The sequence below is a fragment of the Mobula hypostoma genome, chromosome 7 (genome assembly GCF_963921235.1).
Source record: "Mobula hypostoma chromosome 7, sMobHyp1.1, whole genome shotgun sequence".
NCBI lineage: Eukaryota > Metazoa > Chordata > Chondrichthyes > Myliobatiformes > Myliobatidae > Mobula > Mobula hypostoma.
The window spans coordinates 129,066,674-129,083,042 of record NC_086103.1 but is presented as its reverse complement, the minus strand read 5'-3'; the positions used below and the strand labels follow the sequence as shown (position 1 = coordinate 129,083,042).

The window sequence follows — 16,369 nt, the reverse complement described above, 5'->3', positions numbered from 1 at the left end:
AACCTGCTATGCTTTCTAGAATCCTTGCTTGGAGTTCAATTAATTAAACTAGGAAGTGAAAAAATGATCAGCTATAGTCACAGTTTATCATGAGTTAAACACTAGGTTGTTTTATCATTTTTAGACACAGTTGAATTGCACTTATTAATACTAGAAAAACACATTATGCATTAAACTACTCTTCTTTATGTCATTTGAAAGTAGATCTAAATTCAGACTGAAGTTAAAACTATGCTTGGGATTTCCAACATCTGCAGAACCTCTTGGTTAAGAGTGAAAGATACATATATCCTCTGATTCAAGTAAGGTTTTCAGCATTTTGCTGTCCTCATGTAAGCATAAATACCACTATTAAACAGAATATATTTAATATCGCAACATATTTCAAATGCATCCCAAGGCTAAAACAGGTAGTCTTGAAATAATGAACTGCCGCTAAGCAATATCAAATAATTTCATTGATCTTATTAATAACATTTGTATTAATAAGTTATAACAATTAATTTACCATAAAATGCGGAGCTAAAGTTTAATTCCACAAAAAAAAATTTGAGAACATACAGAACATGTAACTTGAATATAGATTTCATAGGACCAATTACAATATACAATTCTTATTTAACATAGAAGCCAAACTACCATTTACCAGTGTAATTACTAAATTAATCCATTTTCATTAATTTCTTCAGTGATATTTTGTTCATCACCATCAAAAGAGAACGGATGTGAACAAATTGTAAAATGGAAGTTTTAAATAAAGATTAAATTGGGTGTAAACAATCCAAAGACCAATAGGTATTTTGCAGTTTAGGTTCTGAATCAATACAGTGAAAGAAATAGATCTAGGACCTGTAATAGGAGCAGAGTGCCAGTTTGGGGACAATTAAAGTGATTCTATTGTTATATTATCCACGAGCAGGGTTTAGCAGTGGACCAGCACAGGAAATGCAGTCAAAAACAAGTCAAAAAAATCCTCAAGTCTGTAAAGAATGAGTGTTTTTCTGTGAACTAAGCACCTAAGTGAACTTTAGGTTACAGAGGACGGTAAATAGAGAGCTGCAGGACCAACCTGGAAAGAACCATATGCATTAAAATTTGATAGCCTTTGAACTATTTGCAACAACTCTCTCTCCAAGGTTGAGTTGTGGCTATAACGGATGGCAGATTTCAGTGCCATTATCCTTAAAGCAGAGCTGTTGCAAACGTTTGTCAGCACTGCCATTCAGGCTGACAAACTGCTCTCCAAATGAATATAGTTTTCTTGTAAGTGTTCTCTACAACCTCCTCCATCTTCCAGCAAAGTAGTATTCTTTGTGTATTCATCACTCATTATCCTAGTCAAGCTGGATCCCAAAAGGAAGACCTGCCAGCATAACCAGGTCTAGATGTAACAGATTTGTTCAGAAGAGATACAGCTGGGGAACAGGACCTTTGGCTCAATGAGTCCACATTGACCAACCACCTAATTACACCAATTCTAAATCAATCTCGTTTTTTCCTCCCCACATTTTTATCAACTCTCCTTCCCTTCACATTCTAAACATTAGGAACAATTTACAGTAGTCCGTAGAAGCCATGTTTCTATTTTCTGTTTCTCTGTAGTATTTTGTGTTGCACATTTATGATGTTAATTTGTCATGTGGCAGAGATGAATGAGTGTAGTTATGTATTCACACTTGTCTAAGTACAGTTTAATCTGGTTAGAGCCACGGAGTGAGCCGGTGGGCGATTTTTTTTTGTTGATTGCTAAAGTCACTTGCATACATTAATTTTTATATTATGTTAATTGGAACATTAATCTTGCTTTATTACTAGTTTTAGTTTAGTTAGTTTTTTTTTAAATGCTATAAGATTGCTCGTACATTTTTTGATTTGGAACTGTTATTTTGGAAGCTCATCACCCAGTGTCATCCCCTGAAAACAGTCTCTCAGCGGTTTTGGTTTCTTTCCAAGTAATCGGTAAATTTTGTCAATAAAAAAAAGTGATACCAAATGAACGCTGGTCTCCGACAAGGGACTGCCTCAGATGTGTTGACGAGTTCGTAAGCACAACCCCAGCAGCTCGTGGTAAGTGAGCAACCTTTTGCTGATTCATGCTGTGTGTTTGTGCTTTGAACAGTTTTGTTTGGGAGGCACTGCCTGGGCATTGAGGACCATTGCTCAGTTATGTTGTGTTTGTCCGAGGGTTCGTCACTTTGTTTTATTGAAGTGCCGATGTTTGAATTTGAAGACTGTTTGTTCAGTCTGGTTTAAGCACTGTGGATGTGCAGACGGTTTGCTTGTTGCCTACATTTATTGAATCGAATACCGCCAGTGCGTTTTGCGAACAAGATTCATTGTGAGTGGCGCAATAAGGAGAAAGTAACATGAGTGAATTGAGGCAATAAACTGACAACAGTGACCCTCATATCAGGGCTGTACCGTTTCCCAGATGGTAGCAGCTGGAATAGATTGTGGTTGGGGTGACTTGGGTCCCCAAAGATCCTTTGGGTCCTTTTTTCACACCTGTCTTTGTAAATGTCCTGAATCATGGGAAGTTCACAACTACAGATGCACTGGGCTGTCCACACCACTTTCTGCAGAATCCTGCAATTAAGGCAGGTACAGTTCCCATACCAGGCAGTGATGCAGCCAGTCAGGATGCTCTCAATTTTGCCCCGGTAGAAAGTTCTTAGGATTTGGGGCCCATACCAAACTTCCTCAACCATCTGAGGTGAAAAAGGTGCTGTTGGGCCTTTTTCCACCACACAGCTGGTGTGTACAGACCATCTAAGGTCCTCTGTGATGTGGATGCCAAGGAACTTAAAGCAGTTTACCCTCTCAACTCCAGATCCATCGATGTCAATAGGGGTTAGCCCGTCTCCATTCCTCCTGTAATCCACAACCAGCTCCTTTCTTTTTGCGACATTGAGGGAGAGGTTATTTTCTTGAAACCACTGTGTCAGAGAGATGACTTCTTCCCTGTAGGCCACCTCGTTATTGTTTGAGATTAGGCCAATCAATGTAGTGTTATCGGCAAATTTAATAAGCAGATTCGAGCTGTGGGTGGCGACACAATCCTGGGTATACAGGGAGTAAAGGAGGGGACTTAGTACACAGCCCTGAGGGGCTCCTGTGTTGAGAGTCAGAGAGGTGGAGGTGAGGGAGCCCATTCTTACCACCAGCCGGCAATCTGTCAGGAAGTCCAGGATCCAGCTGCAAAAGGCAGGGTCAAGACCGAGGTCTCTGAGCTTCCTGTCGAGCCAGGATGGAAATATGGTGTCGAATGCTGAACTGTAGTCGAAGGACAGCATTCTCACATAAGCATTAGAATATACGTCTCACTTTCCATCAGACAATGTTTCTCAAACTCCAAGCCATGTTTTGACTATGCATACAGCAGAGGGCCTACAGGATGATGTAGACCTGAGTGACAGTGTGTCAAATGTCAGTGCTCAAAGTTCTGCTGCAGGCAGAGCATCTTCTGTATCTACCATCTCCTCTGTATGCATTAAAATTGAGGCTGATTTAGCAGCATTAATCACACAGCAACAATAATTGAAGGACAAATGTGCTCTGGAAGAGCAAGGGGAAAAGCTACAGAAAAGGAAGCAGCTACTTAAGTTGCAGGAAGGAAGTGCCACATAGGCGGCCAAAGTTAATGTGCTAAGGGCTTCAAGTGTGGCAAGTGCTAAAAGTGATCCAGCAGGACAGTCCTATGGTGTGAGTTCGCAAATTGAAAGGGCACAAAGAAAAACAAGAACAATTAATGTTGATTCATTTGTTCCTCAAGTGTCTGTGAAACATGAACATAACCCCCAGGAGGTAGTTCAGGATGCTGACGCTCAGCCTGCACTAAGAACGTACTCTAAAGCTACTTCATATCCCACAGATTGAAGGGCTCATGAGGCCATTCACTTACAGCATGGAAACACTCTTGTTTCAGTATTACTGATATTATGAGGAAGCAAAATGAAATAGCAACCTTACTGGCACAACAATCCATTTCATCTTTGCCTTGAAGAGAGATTCAAGTCTTCGATGGTGTTCCATTGCAGTATCATGCATTCATGAGGGCTTTTGAAAATAGCGTTGAAAGCAAAACTGACAGCTATGGTGACTATTTCCTTGAACAGTACACCAGAGGTTGCCCTAGCGAACTTGTCAGAAGTTGCCAGCATGTTGACCCTAAGAAAAGATATGTAAAGGCTAAGGATTTGCTACAGGAACATTTTGGTGATGAACAGAAAAATGCATCCCCATACATGCAAAAGGTGCTTTCTTGGGTATCTATCAAATATGAAGGTGTGAAAGATCTTCAAGACTACCATCTTTTTCTGTTGTAATGTCATAGAAGTGCAGTATATGCGCAAGCTGGACATGCCTGCTAATATGTCAATTGCCGTAAAGAAATTGCTTTATGTGCTCAGGCACATACGGAGAACGGTGGAGTGCAAACTGCAAGAAAGGCACAACTGTAAGATTACTTTCACTAACATTGCTCATTTTATTGAAAGGCAAGTAAAGATTGCTACAGACCCACTATTTAGGAATATACAGGATGCTACATCATGTGCAGTAAGCAAAGGTGTGAACAAAATTCACTCACAACTTCGTTCTAAGGCTGAAGAAAGCAGCTTTGCCACAACTGTGTCCACTGTGAGAAGTAAAGCTAAAACTGAACCTGGAACTAATGGAATGGAAATGGTGTAGTTGGCCAAAGGTGTTTTGTCTGCTCTGTGAGGGTGAACACACCTTCGATTCATGCCCTCAGCTGAAGAAAAGGACTCCGTGAGAAGATTGCCTTCCTTTTAAAAAAAAAACGGTGTCTGCTTTGGTTGTTTGTGTTCAAGGCACATCAGCAGCATTTCAGGAAGCATCTTTCATGCAAAGTATGCAGAGGCAAACATCCCATTCACTGATGAAAACGGTGCAGAATCAAAACAGGCTATGAAAGAATCAGATACAGCAGTGAGTAGTGCACTGATACTTAATGGCCTCACAGAGACTGGCTATCACGATTGCAAACTTCCCACAACTCCCGTAAAAGGCAATGATTATTCACGCTTTCCTATATCGAGGAAGTACAGTAGTGTTCTGCACATTGGGCCTCATGAACAAGCTGAAGCTCACAGGAAAAAGGACACACATTCTCTTATGCACCATGGGGCAAGAGAAGATCATGAGTAGCTACATTGTTTCAGTATTGGAAGTGGCTGGTTTAGATGGTGAAAATTATTGTGAACTACTTAACATCCATATGTAGGAAAGTACGCCTGTCCACAAAGGGAACTTTCCACGACAGAGTGATCTCCAGGGATCGTCTCACCTGAAATGTGTCCATTTGCAATAGATTGATTCAGAAATTGAGCTGCTCACAGGGACAAATGTGCCTAAAGCATTGGAGCCGCGGCAGTGTTAATGATGGACCTTGTGCAATTGGAACAATGTTGGGTTGGATTGTGAATGGACCACTGAAAAGAGGCAATGGTGATGGGAGAAACAGTGCAAAGCCAGAGATGACAGTTTTTTTTTAAACTTGGATGAGCTTTGAGAGCAGCAGCTGAAGACAGACTTCCCTGAATGCAGTCAGTATGAACAACCTGGTTTGTCAAGAGAAGACCACAAGTTTATGGAGCTGGTTACAAATTATGCAAAACTGGTGGATGCCACTGCCAGATTATTTTACCTTTGAGAAAGAATGGAGGTTAACATGCCAAATATAGGAAGATTGCTGAATGGTATGCGCTAAATCTAAGGAAAACATTTCAGGATTTGTCATTTCACACTGACTACACAGCTTTCATGAAGGATGTCATCTCCAAAGGTTATGACCAAAGAGTGCCAGCAGAGGATCTGGAACACAGTGATGGTAAAGTCTGGTATATTCCATATCATGGTGTTTATCACCCCAGAAAAGGGAAACTTTTGTGTTGTGTTTGACTGTGGAACGACTTCTCAGGGAATATCACAATGCTCAGCTTTTACAAGACCAGATCTTACTAGCTCACTGATTGGAGTCATAACCAGATTCATAAAAGAACCAGTGGTGATCATGGCAGATATTTAGTCAGTGTTTCATTAGTTTAGAGTACTACTGAAGCTTCTTTGATGGCCTGATGGTGACCTAAGCCAAAATATGGTGGACTATAGAATGGTGGTACATCTCTTTGGAGCAACTACATTACCAAGTAGTGTCAACTTCACTCTTAAGAAATATGCAGAAAACAATGGAGAACAGTTCAGCCACAAGGCTGTGGTTAAGGCTCTGTATTGCTTCTATGTTGATGGCTGCCTTGTGTCAGTGTCCTCTCAGAAAGAATTTGTGTCGCTATCATGACCTTGTATCCATTTGTGCTCAAGGCAGCTTTCGACTCTAAAAGTGGATAAGCAACAGAGTGCTCGCTACGATACCAGAAGAGTAAAGAGCGAAAGACATGAAGGATTTAGATCAGGATATATCTTCAATTAAGAGTGTGCTGGGTGTGCAATGCAGACATCCCACCTCTCCCAGGAGTTCCGGGAGTCTCCCACATATCGATAGCAGCTCCTTGATGCCCACAAATTATATACAATATCCCAGAAATCAATTTTTTAAGAGAGGGAGAGGGAGAGGGAAAAAAAGAAAGGAAGAAAATGAATGAATCCTGCTTGATCTCTTTGTGCTAAGTAGACCTATCAGTTTTCGCTGTGGGCGGGCTTTACAGTCAACAGCTCTCTCTCTCTTCCATATTCCATCATTTCAGTTACTGCCGTCTGTAATGATGCTGAAATCATCCGGACAACTGTCGGTGATGAAGTACAAAAGACGGGCGAAGAATTTGCCAAGGCTGCTGGTAGCAACCTGACTACGCGAGGTTGTCCTATACGGGCGGGGTGCATTGCGTCTTAAAGGGGATTAGAGTTGGGTTTAAATTGGAGCGAAATTCCAAAATCGTCCCCAAGGCATCTTTAAAAACGCGCTCACAGCAAGCAAATTCTTTGGGGTTTTTTCCTGAAACACTCCCACTTACAGGTACATCAAAGCCCACGATGGGCTGGGTTTAAGCATAGCCGTTTTCAGAAGAAAAACCGATTTTAATAAATACCCAGCCCCCACCGAGGTCTCGTCATTAGGACAGCAAACTGTTTACCTGTGCTGCACACTTCATACGCATTTTGAATTACACTTTATTAAATAATATGATAATATATTGTTTTATGTGGTGTGCGTGATATACCTATTGTGGCTACACTGTGGTCCGGACAGAGGTTCTTTCGTTTGTGGACAATCAGCCAGATGACAATGAACTTGAACTTGAAGATACAGAACTTCTAAATCACTCATTTAAAATGCCCCATTTTGATGTAAAAAAGTTCTGAAAATGCAGTGACCACAAAGGCAGACAATATCAAGTCCAATTTCAAGTCTACTTTCTTCCATATGCAGAATAGCAAGGAGCTATTCCCAGTGAAGAACAGAGGAAAATAGTTATAGGAGTAAACTGGATTTTTGTACAGCCTGGGAGCTGCTGCCAAATTTCCCAGATAGATATTGGGCACCATTGTTGTCTGAACATTAAACAGTTAAATGCATTCATATGTGGATTTGTTCTGAATAACTGCAGTGATTTAATTGCAAAGTTATTATTTCTTCTCCTGGTAATGAAGCACAAATAACAACAGTCAAGTTTATCCATCCCTTTGGGTCTTTTAAAGAAGTAATCCAGCACCACAACAATTCAAGGGCCAACTTCCATGGGCAGGGAGAAAGATAAAACAACTTCAAGAAATATAGGCATACAAAACAAACATACCTTGCTGACAAGAAAGTCTGAAGCTTCAAAGTGCCGTCCATACATTTTTGGAGACTCTCCAGGTATAGGTTCTATTTTAACACAGACCTCCTGACCTTTCCGGGCAACATCAACTTGTTTATGATTCACTTCTATACTGGTAACAATTCCAATATCAATAAACTAGAAGAAATAAGTTGCCATTAGGTCCACTGCAGACAGGATAATAACAGAAGAGTCAAATCATAAGAGGCATGACCCATTAAACGAAGTGCCTCTAATTGTATTATATAATCTGACATTAATTCACACTCAGTTTCCCTGGTATTTAGTTATGTATGTTTCTACAAACATAAACTAAAAAGCCACAGACAAGTTGATAAATGTGACAAAATTTAAATTTAGAGAGTGTGTTCTTTTGCTGTTAAATGAAAGTATGAAGATGTGAAACCAGTCAAAACTCACATTTTTTGAAGGAACACATATTGGAGTGCCTTGCTTCAGAAGGCCGGCTTCCACTGCAACTCCTATTACAATTGGATCTCGAGAATTAAAAATGAACTGAGGAATAATTCGTAGTTTTGAAGGAAAAACAGCTATATGCCTATAAAGCAAAATTCAGATATCAAAAAAAAATGGAAGAGCAAGGATCAAGCTTACAAAAATCTGACTTGAAAATTCATATGCACATATTCAAGACAATCAGCACCCTGCTAAAATAACGTGGACCATATTTTGCAGTCATCAGTCTCCCTGTCGTGGCTCTTAAAGGAACAAAGCCTTCATGATAAAGATGACATCATAAAATCTAAATTATATGAAAGGAAAAACTGGTTACATAATACCTTTCAGTATATTTAGCTGCCCTGAACTTACTTGAATTCTTCCTGTTTTTGTTTTTTGTAATCCTGTCTGTATTTTGTGAAAGCATCAAATAAATGGTAAATAATTTCTGCACTGAAGATCCTTACTCCAAGTGAATCAGCAAGCTCCTGGGAATCACGTTCAACCTTCACGTCAAAAGCAAGAATGACTGAGTACCTGCAAAGATATTGAAGTTAAGAACAGATCAATTCATTATACAAGACTGAACCTCAGCAGATTACAGAGTACAAACGTTATAATTTTCTTAGGAAACTCACACCATTGAACCATATCCACCAATTTGTTGGCCAAAGCTTTTCTAATTCCTGCTGTCTGTTCCCATTCATCCACAATTCTCCATATTTAATCTTCTCTATATTTTGTTCCATAATCTTAAAGTTGTATGCAAACCAATTTCTTTTTAAATCTAGGATTATGTTCCTATACGTCTCCCACTAAAGAGAACAAACTTTTCTTACTTATTTCACTTAATCAAATTTAGAGATTTCCCAAGTTTACCTAGTTTTTCAACAACGCTAATTTATTTTCTTTCAGGTGTCACCATGATGAAATATCAAAGTGAACACTTTTCTATGATGCACACTTCAAATTCTAATTCAAAGCCTCCAAATGAAGTCTTCCCAATTGTCTATACAGATACAATTGTACTTTATTCTATTTAAGTTATAGCAATGGTAACATAAATAACATGCAAAGATCAGTTTTTTTAAGCCTTTTTCCTCTCCACCTCCACCTCCTCCAGACAGATCAGTGTGATTAACAAACTTTTACTGTCCTGTCTCAGGTGTTGGAACCCATGTTCTAAGGGCTAACTAGTGAAAAGGACAAGGCCATGTAGTTGATAAGATTCCAATACAGGGAGATGAGGCTGAGTACAGGACTATGGTAGGAAACTTTGTCACATGGTGTGAGCAGAATTATCTGCAGCTTAATGTGAAAAAGACTAAGGAGCTGGTGGTAGACCTGAGGAGAGCTAAGGTATCGGTGACCCCTGTTTCCATCCAGGGGGTCAATGTGGACATGGTGGAGGATTACAAATGCCCGGGGATACGAATTGACAATAAACTGGACTGGTTAAAGAACGCTGAGGCTGTCTACAAGAAGGGTCAGAGCCGTCTCTATTTCCTGAGGAGACTGAGGTGCTTTAACATCTGCCGGACGATACTGAGGATGTTCTACGAATCTGTGGTGGCCAGTGCTATCATGTTTGCTGTTGTGCGCTGGGGCAGCAGCCTGAGGGTAGCAGACACCAACAGAATCAACAAACTCATTCGTAAGGCCAGTGATGTTGTGGGGATGGAACTGGACTCTCTGACGGTGGTGTCTGAAAAGAGGATGCTGTCTAAGTTGCATGCCATCTTGGTCAATGTCTCCCATCCACTACATAATGTACTGGGTGGGCACAAGAGTACATTCAGGCAGAGACTCATTCCACCGAGATGCAGCACAGAGCTTCATAGGAAGTCATTCCTGCCTGTGGCCATCAAACTTTACAACTCCTCCCTTGGAGGGTCAGACACCCTGGGCCAATAGGCTGGTCCTGGACTTATTTCATAATTTACTGGCATAACTTACATACTACTATTTAACTATTTATGGTTCTATTACTATTTATTATTTATGGTGCAACTGTAACGAGAACCAATTTTCCCCGGGATCAATAAAGTATGACTACTACTATGACTACAAACAATGAACTATATCAACCATTCAACAGCCTCATGCATTCAACTAATGCTGCAGAATATCGATATTTTGTCATAAAGATAGTTATGCATGGGTTTGCTGAATGACCACATAAGACAGTTTCAATAATTTAGCAAACTGAAAAGGAAAAAAAATTCAATATTCATCTAATATATCTGCTTCACATCTATGCTTAGTTTTCTGGGGGATGCAATAAATGTTTAGAACACAAGAATAGTCTCATCACTTAAAAATTACATTTAACCTAATTCCTGAGCAGCCTTTAGGAGATTAATCAGGAGAGAATTCAGAACTCCAGGGTTGAGGCCATAATGAAGAACCAGCAGAGCTCTGGACCCTACTGAAATATGAACAATTCTGACTGGGCTTAGCAAGGCAGATACCAGAGAGAAAATTGTCAAAAAAAAAAATCACAGGGGTCACACGTACCAAAAAAGAAGACAATATTCCAAATCTTCGAGGCTTAGTGAAGGCTTAGTCATTGAAGTCAGAATTTGGTAAATTTTTTGTTAGATATTAAGGAAATAAAGAGATATGGCACTAGTGCAGAAAGTTGTACCAAGGTAAAATATTAGCCAATGATCTTATCGTACGATGGGGCAGATGTCAAAGGCCAAATGGCCATCTGATTCTATTTCTTTATGTTCTAACTTGCATAAATAAAATATTGATCAGGCCACAAGTAGGACACCGCATCTATTTGGGAACTAAGTAAAATAAGATAATGAGATAATCAGAATGATGAATTTTAGCGAGGTTAGGCTAGAGATATTTTCTTTGGTGCAAAGAAGATTGAGAAGATTTGGTAATAGCTGGGTCAGATGCCGTAAATAAAAGGGAAGTTCCCAGCACCTAGCTGGATGAAAGGTACAAGGTGAGGAATGCAAGGGAAAAAGAAAACGTTTTTTAAAACTGAGTTATGATCTGAAATTCAATGCCTGATTGGAGACAGGAAATAAATTCATCAAAACCTTCAAGAAGGTTAGGACTCAGAGAGAATAATTGGAGGACTACATGGATAAGTTGGAGAGAACAAATATATCATTGGAATTACAATATTACAATTTGACAGAAACTCAAACATCAGCCTTGGGTCTCAAACAATTCCAGGATTTCATCAGTTTTCTCTTCATTATCCTGGATATATTACAGAAAGTTGATCTACAAAGCATTGCTAAGAGAATCTCTTTTGAAGTTATTAGATGTGAAATAGCAAAAGGCTTAATCTTGCTCTATTTTCAATGTTCTGCACAAAATATTGAACTTTTTAAACACCTTGTTTGACACTTACTGAGGATCATGTTCAAGCATTGCTGAAGATTTCATTACGTCTTTTTTATGGACAGGTCCAATGTTAATTCCAGCATACTGAAAAAAAAAATAGACTTAAATTTATTACTGAAGTCAAATCAAAGGAGAAACTGAACACTGATTAATTCACTGGATAAGAATCATTGTTCTGGGCACAAAATTATGAAACCTGGTAATGGCAACAGGGGATTTTAAATTTAATTAAGTGGCTAAAAAAATCCGATTCGTTCATGTCTTTACTGGAAGATCATCCTAATCTGGTTTGGTTTTTAATCCAACCTCTAACCAAATGCAATTTTTGCACATAACATAAAAAAGTAGATTTTTGAAAAATAAATTTAAATTTTTAATACATACTGGCACATTTGACTGTCGAAGGAATTCTAAGAGTGCCTCCAAAGAGCCCAGTGTCGAAGCTTGTACATAAACACCTTTCTCCTCTAGTTTAATGGAACTCAGCGTTTGTTTCAGTTCATGCTCCAGCTCATCCTGTTGATGACAGCATAACGCTAGTCATTTTTAAAGGCAATTAATTTTTTTTTAAAGATTAAAAACTACTGAAGTTACAAAAGTACAAATTTCTTTGAAAACATCACCACAATAGGCATGCAAGCTTTTAATCTACAAACGTTTGTATATACCAGTTTCTGTACAGAACAAAGTGCCCTCAAATAGCTCTCGATATTAAATGCCAATTATAAGGTAAAACCTGAATATGTGGTCCTAAGAAAAAGTAAATAGTACTAGTCAATTTAAATCTTGCTCGGAGAGAAAATAATTATTAAATTATGTTACTGGACATCATGAAGTGGATTCTTGATAAGAGGCCAGATGGTACTACAGTGAAATTTGCCAGCTATCTACCGTATCATTTCAATTCAAATGTGCTATGAAATATGGAAGTCAGAAGAGTACAAGTCTGATACCAATCTGCCTGAGCTGCCACTCTGTATCTGGATTCACTATCCTAGCTAGAAGTGAGAGATGCTAAATGCATTCAGGCTCACAACCCTACACCAACCAAGTCTAACACAAGTATGATCACATTCATTTGAATGAATGTGACATTCATTAGACATAATTAGACATAGATTAGACACAATTAGAATTAGACATAATAAAGGAAGTGCAGGATATTTCTCCCCCACCCCCCCCAAAGAACTTTCGAGGAATTACCATGATGAATTTAATTTCTTAATACTCAACATGTCCTGAATTGTTTTCGAATAATTATAATAACTTAAAATTTTTAGTCCGCTTGAAAGTTTTTAAATATGAACAACCATCAGATAAAGGACCAGATCTTGTATCTCTAGCATGTTAGTTTAGGCCGACAGAGTAACAAAAAAACTCCAATTTACCTTTTTTTCCACTTAAACATCTTGACAGTAAGTTACCAAAAAAAAGTGGCGGGGGGTGGGGGTGGAATCAATAAGTAAGGCAAACAAACCAGATATTTAACTAAGTACTTAATCACATTACAGGAAAGCAGCCAATTTCCAAGCACAAATACCGGGATGTGTCTGATATTTCTAACACAAGAAAACATTTGGGTACAATTACCATTGTTTTTTTAAGTTAATATTTGTTACAAAAAATTTGAAGTTTTATAATATGCTGATTGTGATCAGCTATTATGACAATAATAAATACATTGTGCAAGATTCTTAAGAGATTTCAGTAAGTTCTTAAAACATAAGCAGAATGATTTTTAAAAATATCTGCTATAAAAAGAACAATACTGCAAATACCCAGCAGGTAAGGCAACATTTGTGAAGAGAGAAATAGTCTCAGCATTTCAGATTAATAACCTCTCATCAGAACTACAAAATGTCAGAAGTTAAAGTTTTAGAAAGGGAGAGTTGAAAGAAACTTCAGATATGTCCAGCATTTTCTAATTTTTTAAATTTCTAGCATATGCAGTTACAGTGTACTCACATGTTACAACAGCTCAATCTTACAAAATTCACAAATCACTACCAAAAATAATTGAGTCACTGAAAAAACTTTCACTCTTTTGGAATTAATGTGGAAAAAACACAAATAAATCAAACGTATGTAAAAAAAAATTGAACTAGTTTATACCTGGAGACAAATAAAGAGATTTGCTTTGGAAATTGACAAGCTAATCTTTTCCATTGATATGGCTATTACCTATTGTTTGGTTAATTCTCTTCGACCTACTATACAATCAGCAGTCCCATGCTTGTAGACTGCATACCCATGAGAGTACTACTATTGAGAAAAAGTTCTAATAAGAAAGCAACTTCACATATCAAGTGGGATTGGACAGTTAAAAAGGGTTCTAAGAACACAACCCCTCTGTATCATAAGCCTGCACTGTATTTTCTTTTCAAAGTCACACATTTATCAAGAAATCACAATTCAGACCTTTAGAACAGCAATTTCATCATCCTTGTGAGCTATTAGTAGTGGTAAACCTGCAAGAGATTTCTCCAGATCTTTAGCAAGAACTTTTACACCTTGTGCTGCCCAGACTTCCTTCAACTTCACATATTGATTCTAAGGGGGAAAGAGAAAACAAATATGAACAAAATCATCAGGACAAAAAAAAAACAATTATATTTAATAATCCCATATTTCCTTCTGGTAAATTCGGGTGCATAGAAGGCTACAGGGGAAAAAAAAACACAACTGTGATGTCAGTTCAAATTACATAGTATATTCTCTTTAGCTCATTTCAGCTTAACTGTCGAGTTATTCTTAAAAATGAAAATCAGAATACAAGAACATTACATATTCACTTCCAGATTGGTATCCTAGAACACAGGCAGTCAGGAACAGTGATGTGGTTTGATTTTCTCCCCTCCCCCCCCCACAAGTTTTGAATACCAATATGATCCAGACTGAAGTCTCAAGAAAGCTCCATTTCTACTCTGTAATGAAATACGGAAGAAATATTCCTCTAATAAAATATTGATGACATTTACAATTCATAACATTTTTCAATACTATATAAAGTCAAGCATCTAATGTTTAATGCTGTGAATCAGCATAAAATACTTCAATCTACATCTCTAATAGTGAGTCAATTTAACACTACACAGCTTTAGCATATTGATGTTAAACATTATGGATTTTGGCTACTTGTAGTACACATCCCTCCAAACAATCAACTATTCTCTAAACAGGGAGCAAATTCAGAAATCAGAAAGGGACTTGGGAGTCCTCGTGCAGGATGCCTAAATGTTAACTTGTAGGTTGAGTCGGTGGCAAGGACGGTAAATGCAATGCTAGCTTTCGTTTTGAGAGGACTAAAATATCAGAACTGGTTTTAACATCACTAACCAGTACATCTTGGCCCAATTAAGTGGCTGCCCCAATGAGCTGAAGTTTCATGGAAATAGTTATAGGGCATAATAAAGCCAACTAGCATTTAACTGAGTAAAAAACTATACACTTAAATGAACAAAATCAGCGCTGACATCTAGTGCAGATAATGGCCTACCTTCATTGCCTTCCTGTATAAAGTCTAAACAAAAAACAAAATGATCAAAAAAACCACTGATTTTTTTTAAATCAGCACCCATCTGCCCAAATGTATAACACAACACAAGCACAAGCAACTGACGCTATTTAAAAACTATTTGCTTCTTAATGTCTAACAGTCATTTCTAGCATCCCGAAGCCTGAATGCTTGAAACTAGAGTGACCAAAACAGTTACGAATGATCTTACTGCTTATTTCTTGACAACTATCCGTGACAAAAATTGTTGTTTTTTTGAACACAAGCACACACAAAAACAGATCATTCTAAACATGGTGTAGTGTTTAATGACAGACAAGTGCAGATGTCTGATATTAGTTAGAAACTGTTTGGCAGCAGTGTCCTGTCTCAACTAAGCAGTAGTGTCCCAAATAAGCAGCTGCCCCAATTAACTGATGGCAAAGGGGGAAAAAGCTGTTCCTGAGTATGTGTATTCAGGCTCCAGTACCTCCTTGATGATAGCAATAAGAGGATATATCCTGGGTGAAGGGGGTGACATTGAGTGCAAGGATGTTGCTATGACATCACTCAACCAGCTGACCTATCTTGCTCCGGTACACCACCTTGTCATCATCTGAAATTCTGTCAATAGCTCTGTCGTTGACAAATGTACAGATGAGCTGTGCCTAACCGCACAGTTGTGGCTGTAGAGAGAGTAGAGCAGTGGTCTAAGCACACATCCTTGAGGTGTGCTAGCGTTGAGTGGCCTACCCCATCTCAATCCGTTATCGCTGAAGCCCTGTTGAGCCAAAGCCCTCCTACTCTGTCTCCCTCTACTCCATCACCCACTCTACAAAGCAGTCTCCTTTAAACTCTTCTCGCTGTTCTGACGTCCATGCGCTTGCAGAGTTGTACCTTGATCAAACCACTGAAGAAATAACCGTCTCCTTTTAAACTCTTCTCGCAGTTCTAACTGGCTGATGTCCATGCGCTTGCACAGTCATGCCTCGATCAAACTTAAATTTTAATTCAATGCATTCTGGAGATTAAAATCTACTATTTCTTCACAGTTCATCCTTATCTAGCCACTTGTCGCCCCATTATGACAAATGCAGGTGCATTTCTTTTCGGGTTAGGGGCAGATAACAAAACTACATGCAATTTTTCTTCATTATGCTAATTGCATATGAAAACAATTTGCAGTTCAACTTTTTTTAATTAGACATTTATTAAGAGAAAATCTGCTTATTTAACAGAAGCTTAA

The 16,369-nt window shown here is 38.5% G+C and overlaps 1 protein-coding gene across 1 annotated transcript in view; it reads right to left on the bottom strand.

Annotated features, from left to right (window-relative positions):
* eif5b (eukaryotic translation initiation factor 5B) overlaps positions 1-16,369 on the bottom strand; it is a 63,831-nt gene that overhangs the window by 1,269 nt on the left and 46,193 nt on the right. The window contains exons 18-23 of the mRNA XM_063053982.1: positions 14,049-14,180; positions 12,015-12,146; positions 11,638-11,714; positions 8,631-8,795; positions 8,220-8,358; positions 7,776-7,937 (exon numbers count right to left, since the gene is read on the bottom strand). Coding sequence (XP_062910052.1) covers positions 7,776-7,937; positions 8,220-8,358; positions 8,631-8,795; positions 11,638-11,714; positions 12,015-12,146; positions 14,049-14,180 — 807 coding nt within the window. The remainder of the gene's footprint in view (positions 1-7,775; positions 7,938-8,219; positions 8,359-8,630; positions 8,796-11,637; positions 11,715-12,014; positions 12,147-14,048; positions 14,181-16,369) is intronic.